The following is a 17206-nucleotide window of genomic DNA, read 5'->3' on the forward strand; positions in this document are numbered from 1 at the left end:
GCTAGATGCTTTTATTGTACATCGAAAACAAACACCCATTCTGAAAAAAGCCAAAATGGTTTTGCAGTACTACATGCGTACTACGACCCCGTAGGGTGTCGTTGCAAAAGCGATTGCAACATCCGTGCCTTCCCTTGGTTAGTGTGCTTTTTCTTATGTAATTACGTATATTCAAAAATAATGTTCATAAACGTTTTACCTTTTTTATTATACAATATTTTTTACATTGCATACTATCATTACATTCCACAAATAACAATTAGTACTTTATTATTTTCGTACCATATTATAAATATCATATCAGTCTTTTATTATTTACTTCTTTGAAATGATCGTAACGGACTATTCTGTATCAATTAATTGCAATGCAATATAACAACCTTAACATATACATGACGTTTCTTAACAATATAATATTGAATATATATACATATGCAAAAGTAAAATATATAAGCTCGGGCGCTTCATACTCTTAGTACGGTACTGAACCACGCTGAAAGGCATTTTTAGATTATCAGCACACCAGCAGCAGGAGAGACGACACTAGCGCTGTGGTGGAGAGCGTGAAACTCAAGCCATTGTGTAAGCGCATCAGTCTTCTCGATTTCATAACGACAACACCAATGTAATTTTATGAAGCGAGGAAGCGTCCTTTCCGGCTGATTTTTTTTTTAAATTGTTCCTTATAAAATTCCGTTGCGGGGGATAGTTACACATTTTGCAATTTCGCTTTTGAAACGTGCTAAAAATACGTTCAAAGGCAAAAAAATTTTTTTTTTTCAATTTTTTCCAAAAAACGCTTGACGAAACGATAGATTTACTTCCCCTGATTACGAAATGGATAATTATTATATGTTTTTTTTTATTATTGTGCCTGAAAACCGGGAAAAACTATCTAGTAGTTCACCTACTTTCCGTTGGTGGCGCCAGTTTGTCTCCTGCGCACCCTTAACTCAGGGGTAATCGTTCTCTACTGGTTGGCAACAGTGAGTCGAAGCGAGCATCATTTGCCAGTCTATGCCCGGTCCCTATATCCTATGTTCGTGGATGTTATAGACACAATGTAAACTGCTGCCAATCAGATTTCGAAACAATTTTCTGCTTGGAATCCATTAACTTTTTGTCTGCTCAATGTAAGAGCAACGTTTCCTTGTATTACTGTATGAAATAACAATTAATAAAATACATATCCAGGTTTTACGACTCAACAAATTTGTTTGCCCTCTAAGGGTGAGATTCTGAATCTTTGACAATCGCTCGCTAAGTTACGAAGTGAGCGTTTTATAACATCGTATACGCCATTTTGAAATCGGAGTCCCACGCAAAACGTTGTATATGTGTGGGCAAACCAGCTCTTTGCATGCTTTAAGAACCATAACATCGTAGTATCAAAATACTAAGGAAAAACAAACAATGGCAGAATACTTGGCATCAATTTTTGGTACAGAGAAAGACAAGTAAGTTTAAGTTTCCTTGTCAGCGCTTAGTTGAATTTTTCATACTAAATATCAATGCTGTTAAACTTTTTTATTTTTACAGAGTGAACTGTTCATTTTATTTTAAAATCGGTGCCTGTCGACATGGAGACCGATGCTCGCGAATTCATAACAAGCCAACATTCAGTCAGGTAAAAAAACTTTTTCTTAACCTTTTTTCTTTCTATCTGACTACTCTTTACGCTCCCTTCAGACGTTAGCTACAAGTTTTATTTCTTTAAAGAATCTGTTTGGCATCTCTTTTTTATCTTCCTTTAATAATTGTAATCAAATAGGTGGTAATTATTAATTTCTTGCATGTCTTCTTCGTTATATTGTTTGGTATGTTTAAATTAGTAAATAGAATGAGCTAATGGATATATTTATTTCAGACATGCTTACTACAAAATCTTTATGTAAATCCTCAGAATTCAGCAAAAAGTGCAGATGGATCTCATTGTAAGTATAATATTAATAGCTAAATGTATATTTAGAAAAGAATCTGTAAAAAATAAGATATGATTTTAAATGGTATAGTAACTTGTACAATTATTAAATTATTGTAAAAATATTGTTTTCTAGTGGTTGCCAATGTATCTGATGAAGAAATGCAAGAACATTATGACAACTTTTTTGAAGATGTCTTTGTTGAATGCGAGGACAAGTACGGTGAAATAGAGGAAATGAATGTTTGTGATAATCTTGGAGATCACTTAGTTGGAAATGTTTATATCAAGTTTCGAAGGGAAGAAGATGCAGAAAGAGCTGTAAATGATTTAAACAATAGATGGTTTGGTGGTAGACCCGTTTATGCTGAACTTTCACCAGTTACCGATTTCAGAGAAGCTTGCTGCCGTCAATATGAAATGGGGTATGTATGAGACTCGAATTAAATTTTGTTTTTACCTTAAAATACTCATTTGAGTAGTGTTATTAAATATTCTATACTATATTTAAATTTTTTTAAATAACTTGAATATTGTTTCAGAGAATGTACTCGTTCAGGATTTTGTAACTTCATGCATTTGAAACCTATTTCACGAGAATTAAGACGGTATTTATACAGTCGAAAGAAAGGTGGAAAGGGTCGATCGAGATCTCGCTCACGATCTCGCGGTCGTGATCGCAAGCGAAGGTCGCGCTCTCGCGACAGGAGATCCAGATCCAAAGATCGTCGAAAAGGTAGAGATGATAAAGGCCGAGATGGTCGATCCGGAAGGTATTAATTTTATTAATTTCCAATTGTAATAATTCTTCATAATAAAACGATCAAATTGATCGGTTAATACGTTGATCATCTTGTCAAACAAAGTGTATTCGCTAATACATTTGAAACTTTCATTTATCACTTGTATAACAAACTTTCTGAGAATATTAATTTCTTCCCTTAAGCAATAATAAGTTGTATGCAATTAATAAAAAGGAGTATAAAAGTTGTACTTTTCTAAGAAAGAAATAAAACTTAGTGTAAACAATTGACTTTGAACTCTTGTCAACTGGAGGGTTGAATATAAAATTATTTAATACATAATTGTGTTGAAGTTGATAACGTAGCAAACATCACTTTTTTTTTATAGATGTTATATATTAATGTCAACATAATTATTTTTCTTTGTATTCACTCGAATTCGTCTAAATTACTATATGGTTATAAATAGATATGCTTGAATGTAAACTGAATTATTATAATTTCCAATGCATTAATGAATCTTTATATGTGACCATTGTGACTGTATAAAATTATCACAGTATAAAAGAAATTTTGCATGTGTAATAATAAAATAAAATAACTAGAAAATTGTGTTTACTCATTTTTTAAATCCATTTGTATAAACTTTAAATGAGAAAGCTATGACATAATATGAACATACACCAGTAGTATTCGAACACAAGACAGGTAGTTTTATATATCTCACATTATATTTAACATTACTTCCAACACGAAGCAATTATTATTACAATGTGCAAGAAATTATGCTGAATGCTCCTAGTATAGTGTTGATAAAAAATATTTATTAGCAGACCAATATCAGACTAAGCTTCTATGTTTCCACCAGGCATTCGAAATATTACAAAGATTTCTCAAACTTCTTTCCCCAACCAAATAGATCTAATTGTATAGGCCAAATTACATTGTATGTTACTGGCAGAATTCATATCAATGTTTCATATTTTATTACAAACTGAAATTATCAATTTGAAATATTTACGACTTCTAGAAACACCTTATACATAGTGTAAAAGATGCACAAAATTATTAGAATATATAAAAGCCAAAAATTATTCGATAGGAAAGAAATTCAAGATTGTAGTCTCATACAACAAAACATGTGTTAATATCTTAGAAAATGAGCTTTAAACGAAACACTTTGAAAATATTTCGTATTCTCGTAAATGAATAATACAGCTATAAAAAGGAAATACATAGCTGCAAAGAAATATTTATGAAAGAATATACTTTACACAATTTAAATAAATAATCCAAATTCCTTTTATAAATAATGTTAGAATTATTATGTAGGTTGAATTGTAGATATACGTTTTAACGTTATAGCTGCATGTATAAAATTGTGATATGCGAATGTTAATGAATAACGATGTAATGGGATGCACGCAATCGCCATTTAATACAGTCGATATTATAAATCTATCTATAAACTATTGCTTCTTACTTCGAAATGACACGAATTTCTTAACAACTTCGTTAATGTCATTGTATCGATGCACGTGTATACATCACAATGTGTTCGTGAATATCACGGATAAAATATATTATGTAAATGTACGTTTTTCGAATTAATCGGTTTCTTTAATGCCGACAATATTAAACGCATCCACTTGCTCTTACAATGCTTTCAATGTCCACCTCAGCAGACAATACTTAAAAACGTCTTAATAATTTTACAGGAATTAAGGTATCATATTTTGCGGACATTAAACTATAATATACAATAGACGCATTTATGTTTCTTCCTTTTTTCCAATGACTATTAACAATTACCATTACATAGTGTAAAAAGTATATTAAAGTGGTACAATTAAGTCCGACGGAAAAGACGTATTTTGTAGTTTATTCTCATCAGAATTTCTCCAAAATATACTGTATACAATATTTTACTTTACGTATAAATATATACAGTTTCATGACAGCGCACTAGGTATCATTTAATTACTCGGACATGAGATTGAGCAGTGTGCAACATTCTACCTTACACAACTCAGAAGATAAGAACTACCTTCTTTAGCATAGTTTTATTTTATTTTGATGGTAGTATAGTGCTCGTGTTATCGATTTACTTTGCGTCTAAGCACAGAGGTATAAATTGAGTAATTAATTTCATCTTTTAAGACAACTAACAGCTTCTCTGTAATGTCCTGCTCGCATCACTTGTATCGTGAAAATATTTACATTGTTTAGATTACTAATTAATGATTACGATACTCTATAGTAAGTTTAGTAGGATATGAGATCATTGTTTAGGGGGGCTAATCGGCATAAACAATGAACTGTTGGTTATCCACATCCGCAACTTCAACTTGAACAAACTGAGGTTGTTGAAGTTGTATTTGTTGTACTTGTCTCCCAATAGCGTTACGCGACCTAAAATTTAATATTTGTAATGTATTAAATAATTAATATTTATAAAAGAAATACTTACTGATATTTACAGAAGAAAAAAAAAATAAATTTTACTTACTTGGCTTTTGCATGTGTTAATATATGTGACTTTAAATTTGTTGATTGTGCAAATTTTTTGCTGCATCCATCAAATGGACAAACGTAAGGTCTATCTCCGGTGTGAATTCTAACATGAGTACGAAGATTAAAGTCAAGACTAAACCTCTTGCCACATCCTTCAAATGTACATTGGAAAGGCTTCTCTCCCGTATGAACTAGCTGGTGCCTTTTCAATTTTGAACTTTCAACAAAAGCTTTTCCACATTCAGCGCATACATGCACTCTCGGTCCATGGGTGTGCAAATGTTTACGCATAGCACTGTTGTCTCTGAACATTTTTGTGCATCCTTTATGTGGACAGGCTATAGTACGTTCGACGCCATCTAACACAGGTGGCTTGCGTACTTTCAATTTGTGACCAGGTCTAGCAAATTCTGCCAGTTGTTTTGGATCCGAAAGGTCAAGACCTGGCATTCCATCAGAAATGGAGCTTCCAGAATGATTGAATTTGGCATTGGATTTACCAGTCATATATTCTGTGTAGTCTGGATCAGGCTCTGGATTTGAGCCTTCATCTGGAACATCCACCAGGTGAGGAGCTAATAGGACACTCCCTTTAACAATAACAAACAAGCAGTCCCAAACAAAAGCTACTGTATTTATTTTTGTTTACGAAAAATTATGTATTTTTTATGTGTTCATTAGTTAAAAAACCTTTGATGCATAATAACATAAGCATTGTTCTCCTTAATAACAAAAAGCAATGTATGTAAGTGTGTATATAACATTGCATGTAATATAAAACTAAAAAATCAACAACAAAATATACAAAGTTAATAATTGAATCATTAATTGATAATTATCAATAATTCAATATATACTCTATATATAGAGAGAACAAAATTATTTGCATGTACATTTACACATATTCAACTGATTTAATGTGTACTACATTTACATTTTTAACTTTTTATTTACTCTTTATAAAAGTATAAATTATATAGTATAGAAAATTTACACAGACATTGACAAAGTATTTCCAAAAATTTTAATTCATTTTAATATTACGTTTGAATAAAATATGTAACAGAAAAGATACGAATTAAAAGTTGCTATAATTTTGAAGAACTGAATTATTAGAAATCAAAAATAAAGATTAGTCTACATTTTAAAAATTCGTTTCATTATAATTTATGGATTCAATTCTATTATTACATCATAGGAGTATTAGAATAAATTTACTGTATAAATCTAATCATTCCTTTATATAATAAAGAGGCACGACAAAGACGTGATCGATCGTGTACCTATACATTTATTTTTAAACGATATTGCATCTCATTTCGTAAGAGAAAATTTTCGTAAGAATTCGTAAAAGAAATAACTAAAATTAATTGAACTTTTAAGGCAAGTTTAATTTAAACGATTTCATGAATACTCGAAAAGAATTATGGATTTCACATCAAATGACGCAAGAAGTCAAAACACGCTTTATATTTGAAAGAATAGATCTAACATATTAAAAAGCTGGCCTTATAAAACAAGGAATTGGGTATTTTATTCGATAAGAATGTGAAAAAATTCGTATAGATAAAAAAGTAAAAGATTAAATAATGTAAAACATTAGGAAATGAAAGATAACGCAAGCGCAAGAATTCTGTATGTTCTACTACGAGTACGTCTCCGCTCCGCCATTATCATGCGAGAGGATAGATCACGGTAAAAGAAGCCATTTTCAAAATATGGCTGCCCCCTGGCAGCATAATGGCGTTCCCTCGATCAAAACAAACAACACAAACTGTCAACGAAATCTTCAATAATAAAAAAAGTCGAGAACATATCGTACAAGTACTTGGCATTCCCATAAGAAAATCACGGTATTGATTTGGAGCCCACCGGAAGTGCGTACCCACCAGTCTACACGAAGAGATACCCGTTGCAAAGATTTTCGACCAACTACTTCGGTGTGTTTCATTTAAGTTATCAAAAGGTTAGAAACAAACACGAGACTCACCATCATCAGTACCTGAAGCCCACATAGTCACCGAGAATTCGCCTTCGAGCGTCTTAATTTGCACTTGCTTCTGCTCCCACTTTCTAGCCTTCGTTTCCGAACCCATTTCCCCAAAAATCGTATGATCGGACGCTCGAAATCTCGACGCACCGCTCTTCCTGGCCTTCTTCGGACCCTTTCTCGATGGTCCAGGACTCGACTCGACATAAATATCGTTCTCTGGTACCGGGATCTGATCGTATACGCTCAAGGGATCACTGCCGACGATTTCCTCTTGCGTCTGTAGTATGATTTCTTCGCGTCCTGGCTCTGGAAGTGGTTGAAGAGCTATCATCGGTTGCCCATCCTCCCCCTCGATAGTGGTTTCCACGGTCTCGCAAGGTATTTCCACCGGTATTGTTTCTATTTCAACCTCTTGGATATCTGGTTGAATCTCCACTTCGGTTATTATGTCCGAGGACGCCATATTAATCTCCGCTGACGCCATGTTACTAATCAAAATGGCTGGCCCCCGGATACTCACGCGACAAGCGGGGCGGCAAGTTAGCTGGTCACGTGACTTGCCTCCCACCATTGCATTTGACTAAAGTGGTGTTCATTCGAAACCATTTAGAACTCAACATTTTCCTAGATTCTATTCATTTTCTTTAAAATTTTATTTTTGACTTAACACGCAAACTGTTAATTTCGATTGCAACTTGTGGTAATGTAACACCAATAACGACATTTCATGATGTATTTTGTATTTTGTAAAGTAATCGCCACTTCGATATGCTCCATATGAGAACCGTTTCGTCGTCACGTCATTCGTCACTCGGTTTCTTTTTAAAACATCGCGTTATGCCATCTTTCGGGAAACGTGAATACCATTTTCACTGGACTGCACAAGTTGAGTTTAAGTTTGTCACATCATAAATGTATTTTGTGCATTATTCACGCATTTCTCCCAACGCTTTAATTGATTACTTTAGAAGTACTCCGGTGTATCCATACAATACATAGGATTAATTAAATTATATTGCATGCACAGGTTCGAATCTATAAAATAAAAATATAGGTTATAGTAATTTGAAGTTACCTTTATCGCGATGGACTTATCGAAGATTCCGAATGACAAAAAATTATATCTTTGTAAATGGTATTTTCGTGGTAAGTAATATATATAATTAATTGTGATAATTTAATCGTTTACATAAACATTAATAAGTGTTGTGGTTATTTCATAGCTGGGTTTATTTTTCTACCGTTTCTTTGGGCTGTAAATGCAGTTTGGTTTGCAAAAGAAGCTTTTATCGTACCACATTATGAAGAACAAAAACAAATCAAAAGATGTAAGTTTTTAATAATATTATTATTATGTGAACTTATAAAATGAATCATGCTATTAATACAAGTCTAAACTGAAGATTTAATGCATTTTAGAAGAAGGAAACATAAATTCGACCTAGTGTTCTGTTTTTGATTAAATTTGTTCAAAGCATAGAATATTTATAGATGATATAGCAAATGAGTATGCATATAATATATATAGTAAACATAATTTTGTTAAATCAAATTTTCAGATGTGATATTCTCTGCAATAGGAGCAGTTTTATGGTTGGCTGGTCTTTTAGCATGGATTATTACATTTCAAATACAAAGAGCATCATGGGGTGAATTTGCAGATTCTATTAGTTACATAATTCCTATGGGTATTCCATAACAGTGTGATACAATTATCTTTATTTAATTATCGATTAGTAACTAAAGCAAACTCCAACTAAATTAGCAAATCATAGCTATCATACATTTGTCATTTTTCCTTCATTGTTTCTATTTTTAATGTTATGCCAGAGAAAGAAATTGTCTGACACCCCCACTGATGAAAAAGTAACCCACAAACAGGCTAATTTAACTGGAATTTTATTATATTTTTAATATACAAATTTAAAAAAATTATTAACTCATATAACTTAAGTAAATCACAATACTCAATATTATGAAAATACATTGTTTATTTTAGTCCACTCAAAGGAAATGTTTCTAAAACTCAATAATAAATAGGTTTTAGATAGAAGTACACAGTGCAATGTTATATATACTTTATAATATTTGAAAAAAAAAACTGAAATTGCAAATGCAGATTCGGAAAATTTATTTATTTTCATATTTATCTATTATCTGACATAACAGAATGAAATTAAACAACTCTCCATCGTTGTCTATACACTTGTATATCTCTGTAAACTAATCTTGATAAAAACTGAAACAATAAAAATTTTGTTAAATTTAAAAATATCCATTGCTGTTTAAAACCTTAACACGGAGGATATTTACCAATAAAGCCAGCATGTCTGCAATCATAAGCATGTAAAACACATTATGCCAACCAGCCCAACGCGATACTAAACCTGCTAATAATGGACCAATGGCAGCACCAATACTACCTGTTCCATCAATGATAGCAGTAACCGTAGCTAGAGCCCTAGAACTGTTTCCTAAACTAGGATGAGTTCCAAGTTCAGCAGACACGACAGTTGTTATCAAGGCATAAGGTCCATTAACTAATAGTCCTGATATTAGTAGTAACATTATGTTGATGCCTAAGCCAGAACTTCCAATGTAATCATATAGAAATAACTGTATAATAAATTATATTATGTTTATTTTATATTCTTTGTCATTTTAATAAATTAGATAGTGTAAACCACTTATAAAGTTTACAATATTTACTATTTGAGATAATACATACTGCAGGAACTGCAAATCCAAGCATAAGTGCACATGTTAATGCACTCATACCATTATAATCAGATAGAATACCAGCTGCTATTGCACCAGCGATACCACCAACATCGAATAAAATCGAAACATCTGCACTTAACGTTGCACTATAAGTGGCTGAAAAAAAATAAAAATATGTATAACACGTTCTAATATATAATAATAATACAATAAGTACTAACTTGATGCTGCAATGTACAATGGTAACCAGTATAAGAATGTATAGCTTACAAGCTTTGCAAAGAATAAGGAAAGAGAATATTCTATGACTCCAGGTATACCCATAGCCCCTATAAATCCAATTGCATTTCCTGTATGATGTTCTTGTACACGCCTATGCCTTCCTAATATTGGACTAGTTTCAGATCGTAAACATGCCACATCCTTTGAAAGTAAATTTTTATAAATATTGATACAAGTAAAGTAGAAGATATACATTCAAAGTTTAAATTTATTTGCAAGAAATACCGAAGCAATTATATAAATATTTAAGTAATATATAGAAATACATAGTAAAAGAATAGAATACATCTTCCATTAATTTAGTTACAAAAACTGCACTATTAATTATGTAGAAAACAAAGCATGCACTTACTTCAACATCGACCTGTTCACGGTAGACACATCGATAGATGAGACGCTAAATACAGCAAATGGGTTATCTTTAGTGAGCGTGTGATATGTGCAAAGACAAAAAATAAATTAAAAAAAAATATATAAGTAAATATAAATGTTTATACAGCATACTACAGAATAATTTATATTATGAAATTAAAGAGTTAAGAGGAATATAAGAGTGAAAATTAAACAAATGATTAACATAACTATCAGAAAAAGGAAAGATTGTGTTGATGCTGATAATATTTTCAAATGTAGTAAAATCTCGACTTAACGGACAAAATTTTGCGATCGTATGCCAGTACACCTGTAAGTTATTTGCCGTTATTAATCCGCTAAATCGAGGTTTTATTGTACATTATATGATATGCAGAAAAGATCTTCATAAAACTCTATTAGAGTGAAAAGTTCGTTTACATTCCAGTGCTAAATAGAGATTAATAAAATAGTGGTTATGTACATCGACCAAGACATTTCATGCTGATAGTCATACAAAAATCCTATTAATAAAAAATAGTTTCAACTTACGTCTTCAATATCATTATTACAATTTTCATAATCATCTACATCATTATCTTCATCTGAAGTGTTGTTAGCATCGAATTTTCTATATCTAGGAGGAATAGATGGAATACATCCTATATCCATAGGATTGGGTGCTAGAAATAGAAATATCATGAATCCTGTCAAACCCATTGTAGCTCCAGGTACCATAAAACTTAAACCCCAATCGGACTCCACAAACTCAGCAGCTAGTAAAGTGCCCAGAATATTTCCTAACGATGTATGAGAGTTCCATATTCCAAAAATTAAACCTCGCTTTCCTTTTCCAAACCAATTTCCAACAACCGTAACTACGCCTGGCCATCCTGACGTTTGAAAAATACCACCTGCTGCCTAAACAGAATCAATAATGAAACATATTTGTTTTAAAGAATAAATATTTGTTTGTGTGCTTACCTGAACTAGAACAAAATACCACAAACTGTGGATATTGTACGGCTTAGCAATACCAAAAAGGTAACAAGATATACCTGATGCAAGCATACCAAATGTAAGAAAATAACGTAGGTTTACCCTTTCTGCTATGAAACCACTATACACATGAATACAAACTTATTATCAGAATAGTTTTTGAAACGTTTTCATCACAATTAAGCTCACTTTAATGGGTCACCTGAGGAACATAGCTGCTGCATATGCAAACAAAAATGCTGAGTCTAACATGCCAAGCAATGCTGGTGCCTCTGCAGTATCTGTAAACAAAATTTGTTGCATGAACATAATTTTGTTCTAGTTTGATAGATGATTATTGTTGGTTGAAGTAAATATTACAGAGAATTTGTACTCACCAAATGGAGCCCAATCGCACCATGTATCTCTGTTTGTGCTATTAATTACAATATTATCTGGTGGTGATAGACTACTACAATTCAGACTCAACACATTTTTTACAACAGATATTGGTTTCCGGGTCATATGGTAACAGGTATATGCCAAATATGTAAGAGCCAAGACTCCACCTTGATGCCATGCAATTCGATTGACACGCCCATGTGGACAGCATTTGAAAATCGCACATTCTAATACTTGCAGTCCCCATGGTTCGTCTCTTAATATGTTAGTCATACTCAATAAAGTATATTTTCTCTTTTCTTTTTCTATTTAATATTGATATTGTAAGATATTGCAAAGAATAAATATATTTACTACATAAACAATATCTTGTACACTTATTTGTACTTTTTCAGTTTAATTTTTATACTTATAATCACTATATCCAATTTTGACCATATCATTTAACATTGTATGGTACATATTTTCAGTTTTATTTTAATACTTTGGGCAAAATTAACGACAATACTGTGCATCTTCTTTTTATGAATTACTAGAATTCAATAATTATTTATATTTTCATTCACAAATAATACTATTTATCAATCATAGTATGTATAAGTTCACAACTAATAGAAGACTGTTTTTTACAATACTAATAATAGGTACTACGTTATCACAATCCTGCTTCGATGAAAGACATTATGCACACTTTTTCAAACACATAGACATAACATTGATACATGTACTTTGTCTTTCTTTGTTTTCTTGATGTCACGTCTGCAATTTATTTTTTGTATCTTTTTTTCACACTGATATCTCTATTGCATTCAAAGAATTTAAACTGACAACGAAAGAATAGTTTTAGTACGAAGACTGCAAATGTTACATTAGATAAGGATCACAGTATGATTCATAACCTACAACCACCTACAACAAAGAAAACTAACACGAAACCAAACAAAGAAAGACAGTGTATTGCACATATGTTATGATACAGCATTATCAACCTTTTTTAACTGTTTTTAAAGAACCGTAAGAAATGAAACCCTATTGTAAATTTAGTGGAATGTTACTGTCTCAAGTAATAAATTATAGCACATGTACAGTAAACTCAACATATGTCAATATACTTACATATTATATATTTTTATCTCGCACATGGCTCAAATCATATAATACCGATTTCCATTCAAGGTTATTTAAATGGTTTCAGTCATATTTCCTGGAAAGATAATGGAAACAAATTTTGTTGAAAGAAATTAGCCATGAAAAATTTGAAAATAGAACGCATTAATCAAAATTACATTTTGTTAATTTTCGCTTTTAAATTTTTAGTTGTACGTCAAAGGTAACAAACTATGAAAATATCAATGAAATTTAAAAGACATATTGTAATTTCGCTTTCTTTACAATTATTTTAATAAATGAATTTTACACTAATGTTTCCATATAATTTCTGAAAAACAGTAAGTGGAATGTAATAAGTCATGATTTTGTTAATTAAATTGTAATAATGTAAATCAAGGCTAAATGTGACAATAAATATTTAATAACATAAACATGTGTATATGTACATGTTTTAATATACATATACATAATACATGTACATTACGATCTACTAAAGCCACCTAGGGAGTAACAGTGACCAATCAAGCGAGCAAATATGTAAATAATGGTCAAAAGACTGTCGAGCATTGTCAAATTTTGTTTTCATTGTAATCTTATTGTTATCAGTGCTTGTATTTTACAACTTGTGCATATAATGGTAAAGATTTAATTTATCAATTACGATGGTCGTTGATGAATACGAAATTATCGTGCAAAGTTATCCAGAAATGATACTAATTTCTGAATCTCCAGTTACATGGCAAGGTTTTTTAACAGTTTCGTGTCGATCTAATTCAGGACGAAATACTCGAGTAAAATTGAAACTAATCGTACCGAATTATCCATCGTTACACGATGCAGACATTAATTTTGGTAAAGAAATCACACTCATACGTAACATAGAGTTTAGTCAGAAGGTGAAAAATTTGATGGAAAACATAACAAAAGTGTCTTCATTTTTAAGGCAATTACAATCACTTATAGTGAGTGTAACATTTATGTAGATAACAAATTATATATATTTCATTGATAATGCTTTGTTATTTATTTTATATCTTATATTTGATGCTAAAATTAGTAACAAAAATATTTTTAAACAGAGTAGTTTTATGAACATTGCTCGCATTGAAGATGACACATATGAAGTAACAGATAATGAAGCAGTGGAAGTAATGCAAGAATTAAAAGATGCGCTTAAGGCTCCACCAGTATGTGGTACAAGTTTTTTATCCATTGTTATTTTTAAATCTTTAGACATAGTTAAATGATATAAGCATTATAATCATATTGTTATAGGGGGTTAAATTATTATCTGATAGCAATTTAAATACAATTCAATTATCATTGAAAAATGTGTCTTTAAAATTACAAAGAACAAAGCATAGACCAAATCCCTGGAAAGTTATCTATTCAGATTTGCCTGAAATATCTGCCTTTGGACCCTTTGAAAGGAATTTGTCAACATTAATTATTGCAAAGAATAAATTCAAGTTACAAGTGGAGATACTTGAAAATACTTGGTCAAATCTGAGACTGATCGATGAGTAAGCATTGTAGAGTTATTTCATTTTAACAAATATGATGTTTTAAACGTTTAATCTACAAGTTATATCACTTTTTAATGATTAGAAAGTGTTGGGTGTTGGATCCACTAAAACCAACATTTTCCCATCTTTATCGCCGAATTTACTTAACACCATCTTTATCAATGTTTATTCAAGTGGATCCCTTGAATCCTATGGACTTGCCAGAAATTAAATTTATGGGTACCGACATCGAAATTAAATTGCAAATGGACCTTCTTTCAAAGAATATACATGTATGTCGTATTCGTGAAAATATATACCTTGGCAACATTTGGTAGTTACATTTGACAGTGCAATATAATTACATAGTACATCTTTTTTCAGTATTGGAGTCCAAAACGTAATATAGTAGACAATCTAATGATGTTGTTACATATAGATACATTTCCCCCAAAAAAAGAAAAAGTATGCATAGAAGATAAAAATGCTATTGTGACTGATGAAGAATGTTGTATTTGTTTCTCTATGAAATTAGACGATGAAACTCTACCTGACAAAATATGCAGTAATCCACAATGTAGGAGACATTTTCATACACCTTGTCTATTACAAGTATGTTTTCAAATTACAAGGGAATTTTATAATCGAAGTATTAAATATTAAGATAATATTTATTAAATACTTTACATTTCAGTGGTTGCAAGCTGTTGCTAGTAATCATATTGTGTTCGGTCACATTCATGGTGCTTGTCCACACTGTCAAGAAAGTATATCGTGTTGCATTAACTCGTGAATTTATTTAAATTTTATTTCAGATAAGTTACACCGATTTTATTCAAACACATGTATATATGTATGATTCATGCATCTTGTCCACTGTTCAACAGACCTATTAAATTCATTAGTACCACATATTAAGATTAATGTTGTATTATTGATATTATCTTCAAGCATTTTAGAGATTGTTAGATTATTTAATCGACCGGATTTTATATTTATGCCATGAAGATTATAAGCATTATCTGAAACATAAAAAAACATTTTCCTACAAATATTCATTACTGTAACTTAAAATTTGTGTTATATTTCGTTGTTGCTACTTTTCCTTGAAAGTTCAGCTTCAGATTTAAAAACCATACTTGTATTTTTGTGTAACAATGTGGTGTACTAAGTATAAATTAAAGTATTATAATTTATTGGTAAGGATTTTAAGAATTGTAGATTATTTTTAAATATTTAATTGAAATTGTTATCAGTATATACATGTATTCATGTTATAGGAGTAATTAATATTTTTAAAGTTGAATTTATTCAATGATACTTAGAATATGTAACTTACTGCGTAATTGTGATATATATAATGTACATTTAAAATTCCAATAATCTGATAAGTCTTGTAATTCCTTTTTCAAAGGTATCTGTAATATATTCTGAAATCCTCCAATAAGATGAATCTTGGTTTCTTCGAGTTCATTATCTACAATTGACTTTGCTATAGGATAAACTGCTGTTATTCCAGAACCCATACTAAACATAATTATGTTCTGAAAACTAACAAATGTTATTCTATTTTTTTAGTAATTTAATGTTGTACTATGAAACAAGCTGCCATAAAGATACTAGTATATAATATGTTGTGTTTTTAACATTCTTGTATATTCCAAACCTGTTACTTTTATATTTAAAATTCCCATATGGTCCTCTGATACGAATTTCATCACCTAATTTTATATTCTTTAAATACGTATTAAATTTTCCGTTGTGGTAAAGTTTAATTAAAAACTGAATGCTGTCATCTGTCCAAGAAATTGGAGTTAATGGTTTGGTTGCATCCTTTAAATGTAACATAACATGTTGTCCTGGATTAATTAATAAACTTGCATCATTTCTTGATTTGTGTTCTGTAAGTGATGGATAATTATTATTAACAATACATCTACTACATATATATACAGATGTAATTCTAAATAAATATAAACTCATGTTTTTGTACATAATACAAGAAGTCTACCTTGATATTTCAAACAAAGTAGAATGTAACATTCGGAAACTACCGTTTTATTAATAACTACAAAGTTTTTGTATAAAAATGAGCACAGTAAATTATTTCTATTTTGTACTTTTATATTTAGTTTTTTTTTCCTTTCATATTGTTCAAGTAACTTTCTGTGTATATCAAAAATACAAGGATCACATGCATTATGACAACAATCGTCATTTGAAGGTGTTACTGGCTGACTAGTTTCGCTATCATTGGAGTTATCACTATTCATATCGTCACAACCTACTGTAGTACTACTAGCCGTGTTGAGGCAAAAATGGCAACAGTGCAGGAGTCCGGCTCAGGGCCACCAAGCTACTTTGAGTATATAGAAATGGAGGAGGAATTGCTTGGTTCTGTATAGGCCGAAAGTGTGTCCAAAGTCTGTACGAGAGAGAAAGGTATAGAGTGATATTTGTCCTCTCTGCACATGCGTCAACATCATACCTGCACTCTTTGTATACATATATCTATGTATAGAAACCCTACACTTCAGTTTTATGAATTGTTACAATAGATCATTTTAATAGAAATGTATACTCAATATACGAAATTCTCTAAATCTGTATACTGCATAAAAAAAAACAATAATATGCTTTATGTATATACACATATATTTATATTCTAATATAATGGAACTTATAA

The 17206-nt window shown here is 31.0% G+C and overlaps 6 protein-coding genes across 12 annotated transcripts; 3 read left to right on the top strand and 3 right to left on the bottom strand.

The window, feature by feature from the left end:
* The first annotated feature begins 1020 nt into the window (after nt 1–1020).
* LOC128872738 (splicing factor U2af 38 kDa subunit) lies at nt 1021–3273 on the top strand. The gene is made up of 5 exons (XM_054115732.1): nt 1021–1457; nt 1540–1627; nt 1868–1934; nt 2058–2346; nt 2464–3273. The coding sequence occupies exons 1-5, from the start codon at nt 1414–1416 to the stop codon at nt 2699–2701; spliced, it is 726 nt and encodes a 241-aa protein (XP_053971707.1). The 5' UTR covers nt 1021–1413; the 3' UTR covers nt 2702–3273.
* A 195-nt stretch (nt 3274–3468) lies between these two features.
* Nucleotides 3469–7885, bottom strand: LOC128872731 (transcriptional repressor protein YY1-like). Of its 2 annotated transcripts, none has more exons than XM_054115717.1 (3): nt 7169–7885; nt 5174–5729; nt 3469–5076 (listed from the first exon to the last, which is right to left on the bottom strand). In XM_054115717.1, exons 1-3 carry the CDS (start codon nt 7740–7742, stop codon nt 4962–4964), a joined length of 1245 nt encoding a protein of 414 aa, XP_053971692.1. In that variant the 5' UTR covers nt 7743–7885; the 3' UTR covers nt 3469–4961. The 2 variants fall into 2 exon arrangements, with proteins under 2 accessions (XP_053971692.1, XP_053971691.1); XM_054115716.1 differs by having other exon boundaries at nt 5174–5768.
* On the top strand, nt 6854–9411 carry LOC128872740 (gamma-secretase subunit pen-2). Of its 3 annotated transcripts, none has more exons than XM_054115734.1 (4): nt 6854–7144; nt 8199–8317; nt 8395–8499; nt 8731–9411. In XM_054115734.1, the coding sequence occupies exons 2-4, from the start codon at nt 8257–8259 to the stop codon at nt 8868–8870; spliced, it is 306 nt and encodes a 101-aa protein (XP_053971709.1). In that variant the 5' UTR covers nt 6854–7144; nt 8199–8256; the 3' UTR covers nt 8871–9411. The 3 variants fall into 3 exon arrangements, with proteins under 3 accessions (XP_053971709.1, XP_053971710.1, XP_053971713.1); XM_054115735.1 differs by having other exon boundaries at nt 6854–7118; XM_054115738.1 differs by lacking the exon at nt 6854–7144 and adding an exon at nt 7409–7549.
* On the bottom strand, nt 9290–15339 carry LOC128872730 (glucose-6-phosphate exchanger SLC37A2). 4 transcript variants are annotated; one of them, XM_054115713.1, is made up of 11 exons: nt 15208–15339; nt 13022–13109; nt 11902–12210; nt 11727–11805; nt 11510–11645; nt 11078–11446; nt 10527–10571; nt 10114–10315; nt 9900–10048; nt 9485–9787; nt 9290–9410 (listed from the first exon to the last, which is right to left on the bottom strand). In XM_054115713.1, the coding sequence occupies exons 3-11, from the start codon at nt 12176–12178 to the stop codon at nt 9348–9350; spliced, it is 1623 nt and encodes a 540-aa protein (XP_053971688.1). In that variant the 5' UTR covers nt 12179–12210; nt 13022–13109; nt 15208–15339; the 3' UTR covers nt 9290–9347. The 4 variants fall into 4 exon arrangements, with proteins under 4 accessions (XP_053971688.1, XP_053971687.1, XP_053971690.1 ...); XM_054115712.1 differs by lacking the exons at nt 13022–13109; nt 15208–15339 and having other exon boundaries at nt 11902–13015; XM_054115715.1 differs by lacking the exons at nt 13022–13109; nt 15208–15339 and having other exon boundaries at nt 11714–11805; nt 11902–12044.
* Nucleotides 13315–15356, top strand: LOC128872732 (E3 ubiquitin-protein ligase FANCL). Its single transcript, XM_054115719.1, has 6 exons — nt 13315–13977; nt 14095–14202; nt 14291–14538; nt 14624–14813; nt 14905–15132; nt 15215–15356. The coding sequence occupies exons 1-6, from the start codon at nt 13678–13680 to the stop codon at nt 15311–15313; spliced, it is 1173 nt and encodes a 390-aa protein (XP_053971694.1). The 5' UTR covers nt 13315–13677; the 3' UTR covers nt 15314–15356.
* LOC128872734 (NADH-cytochrome b5 reductase-like) lies at nt 15337–16945 on the bottom strand. Its single transcript, XM_054115721.1, has 4 exons — nt 16532–16945; nt 16187–16421; nt 15860–16071; nt 15337–15542 (listed from the first exon to the last, which is right to left on the bottom strand). Exons 1-4 carry the CDS (start codon nt 16791–16793, stop codon nt 15352–15354), a joined length of 900 nt encoding a protein of 299 aa, XP_053971696.1. The 5' UTR covers nt 16794–16945; the 3' UTR covers nt 15337–15351.
* Between the last annotated feature and the right edge of the window lie 261 nt (nt 16946–17206).

This window comes from Hylaeus volcanicus, chromosome 2, assembly GCF_026283585.1.
Source record: "Hylaeus volcanicus isolate JK05 chromosome 2, UHH_iyHylVolc1.0_haploid, whole genome shotgun sequence".
NCBI classification, from domain to species: Eukaryota; Metazoa; Arthropoda; class Insecta; order Hymenoptera; family Colletidae; genus Hylaeus; species Hylaeus volcanicus.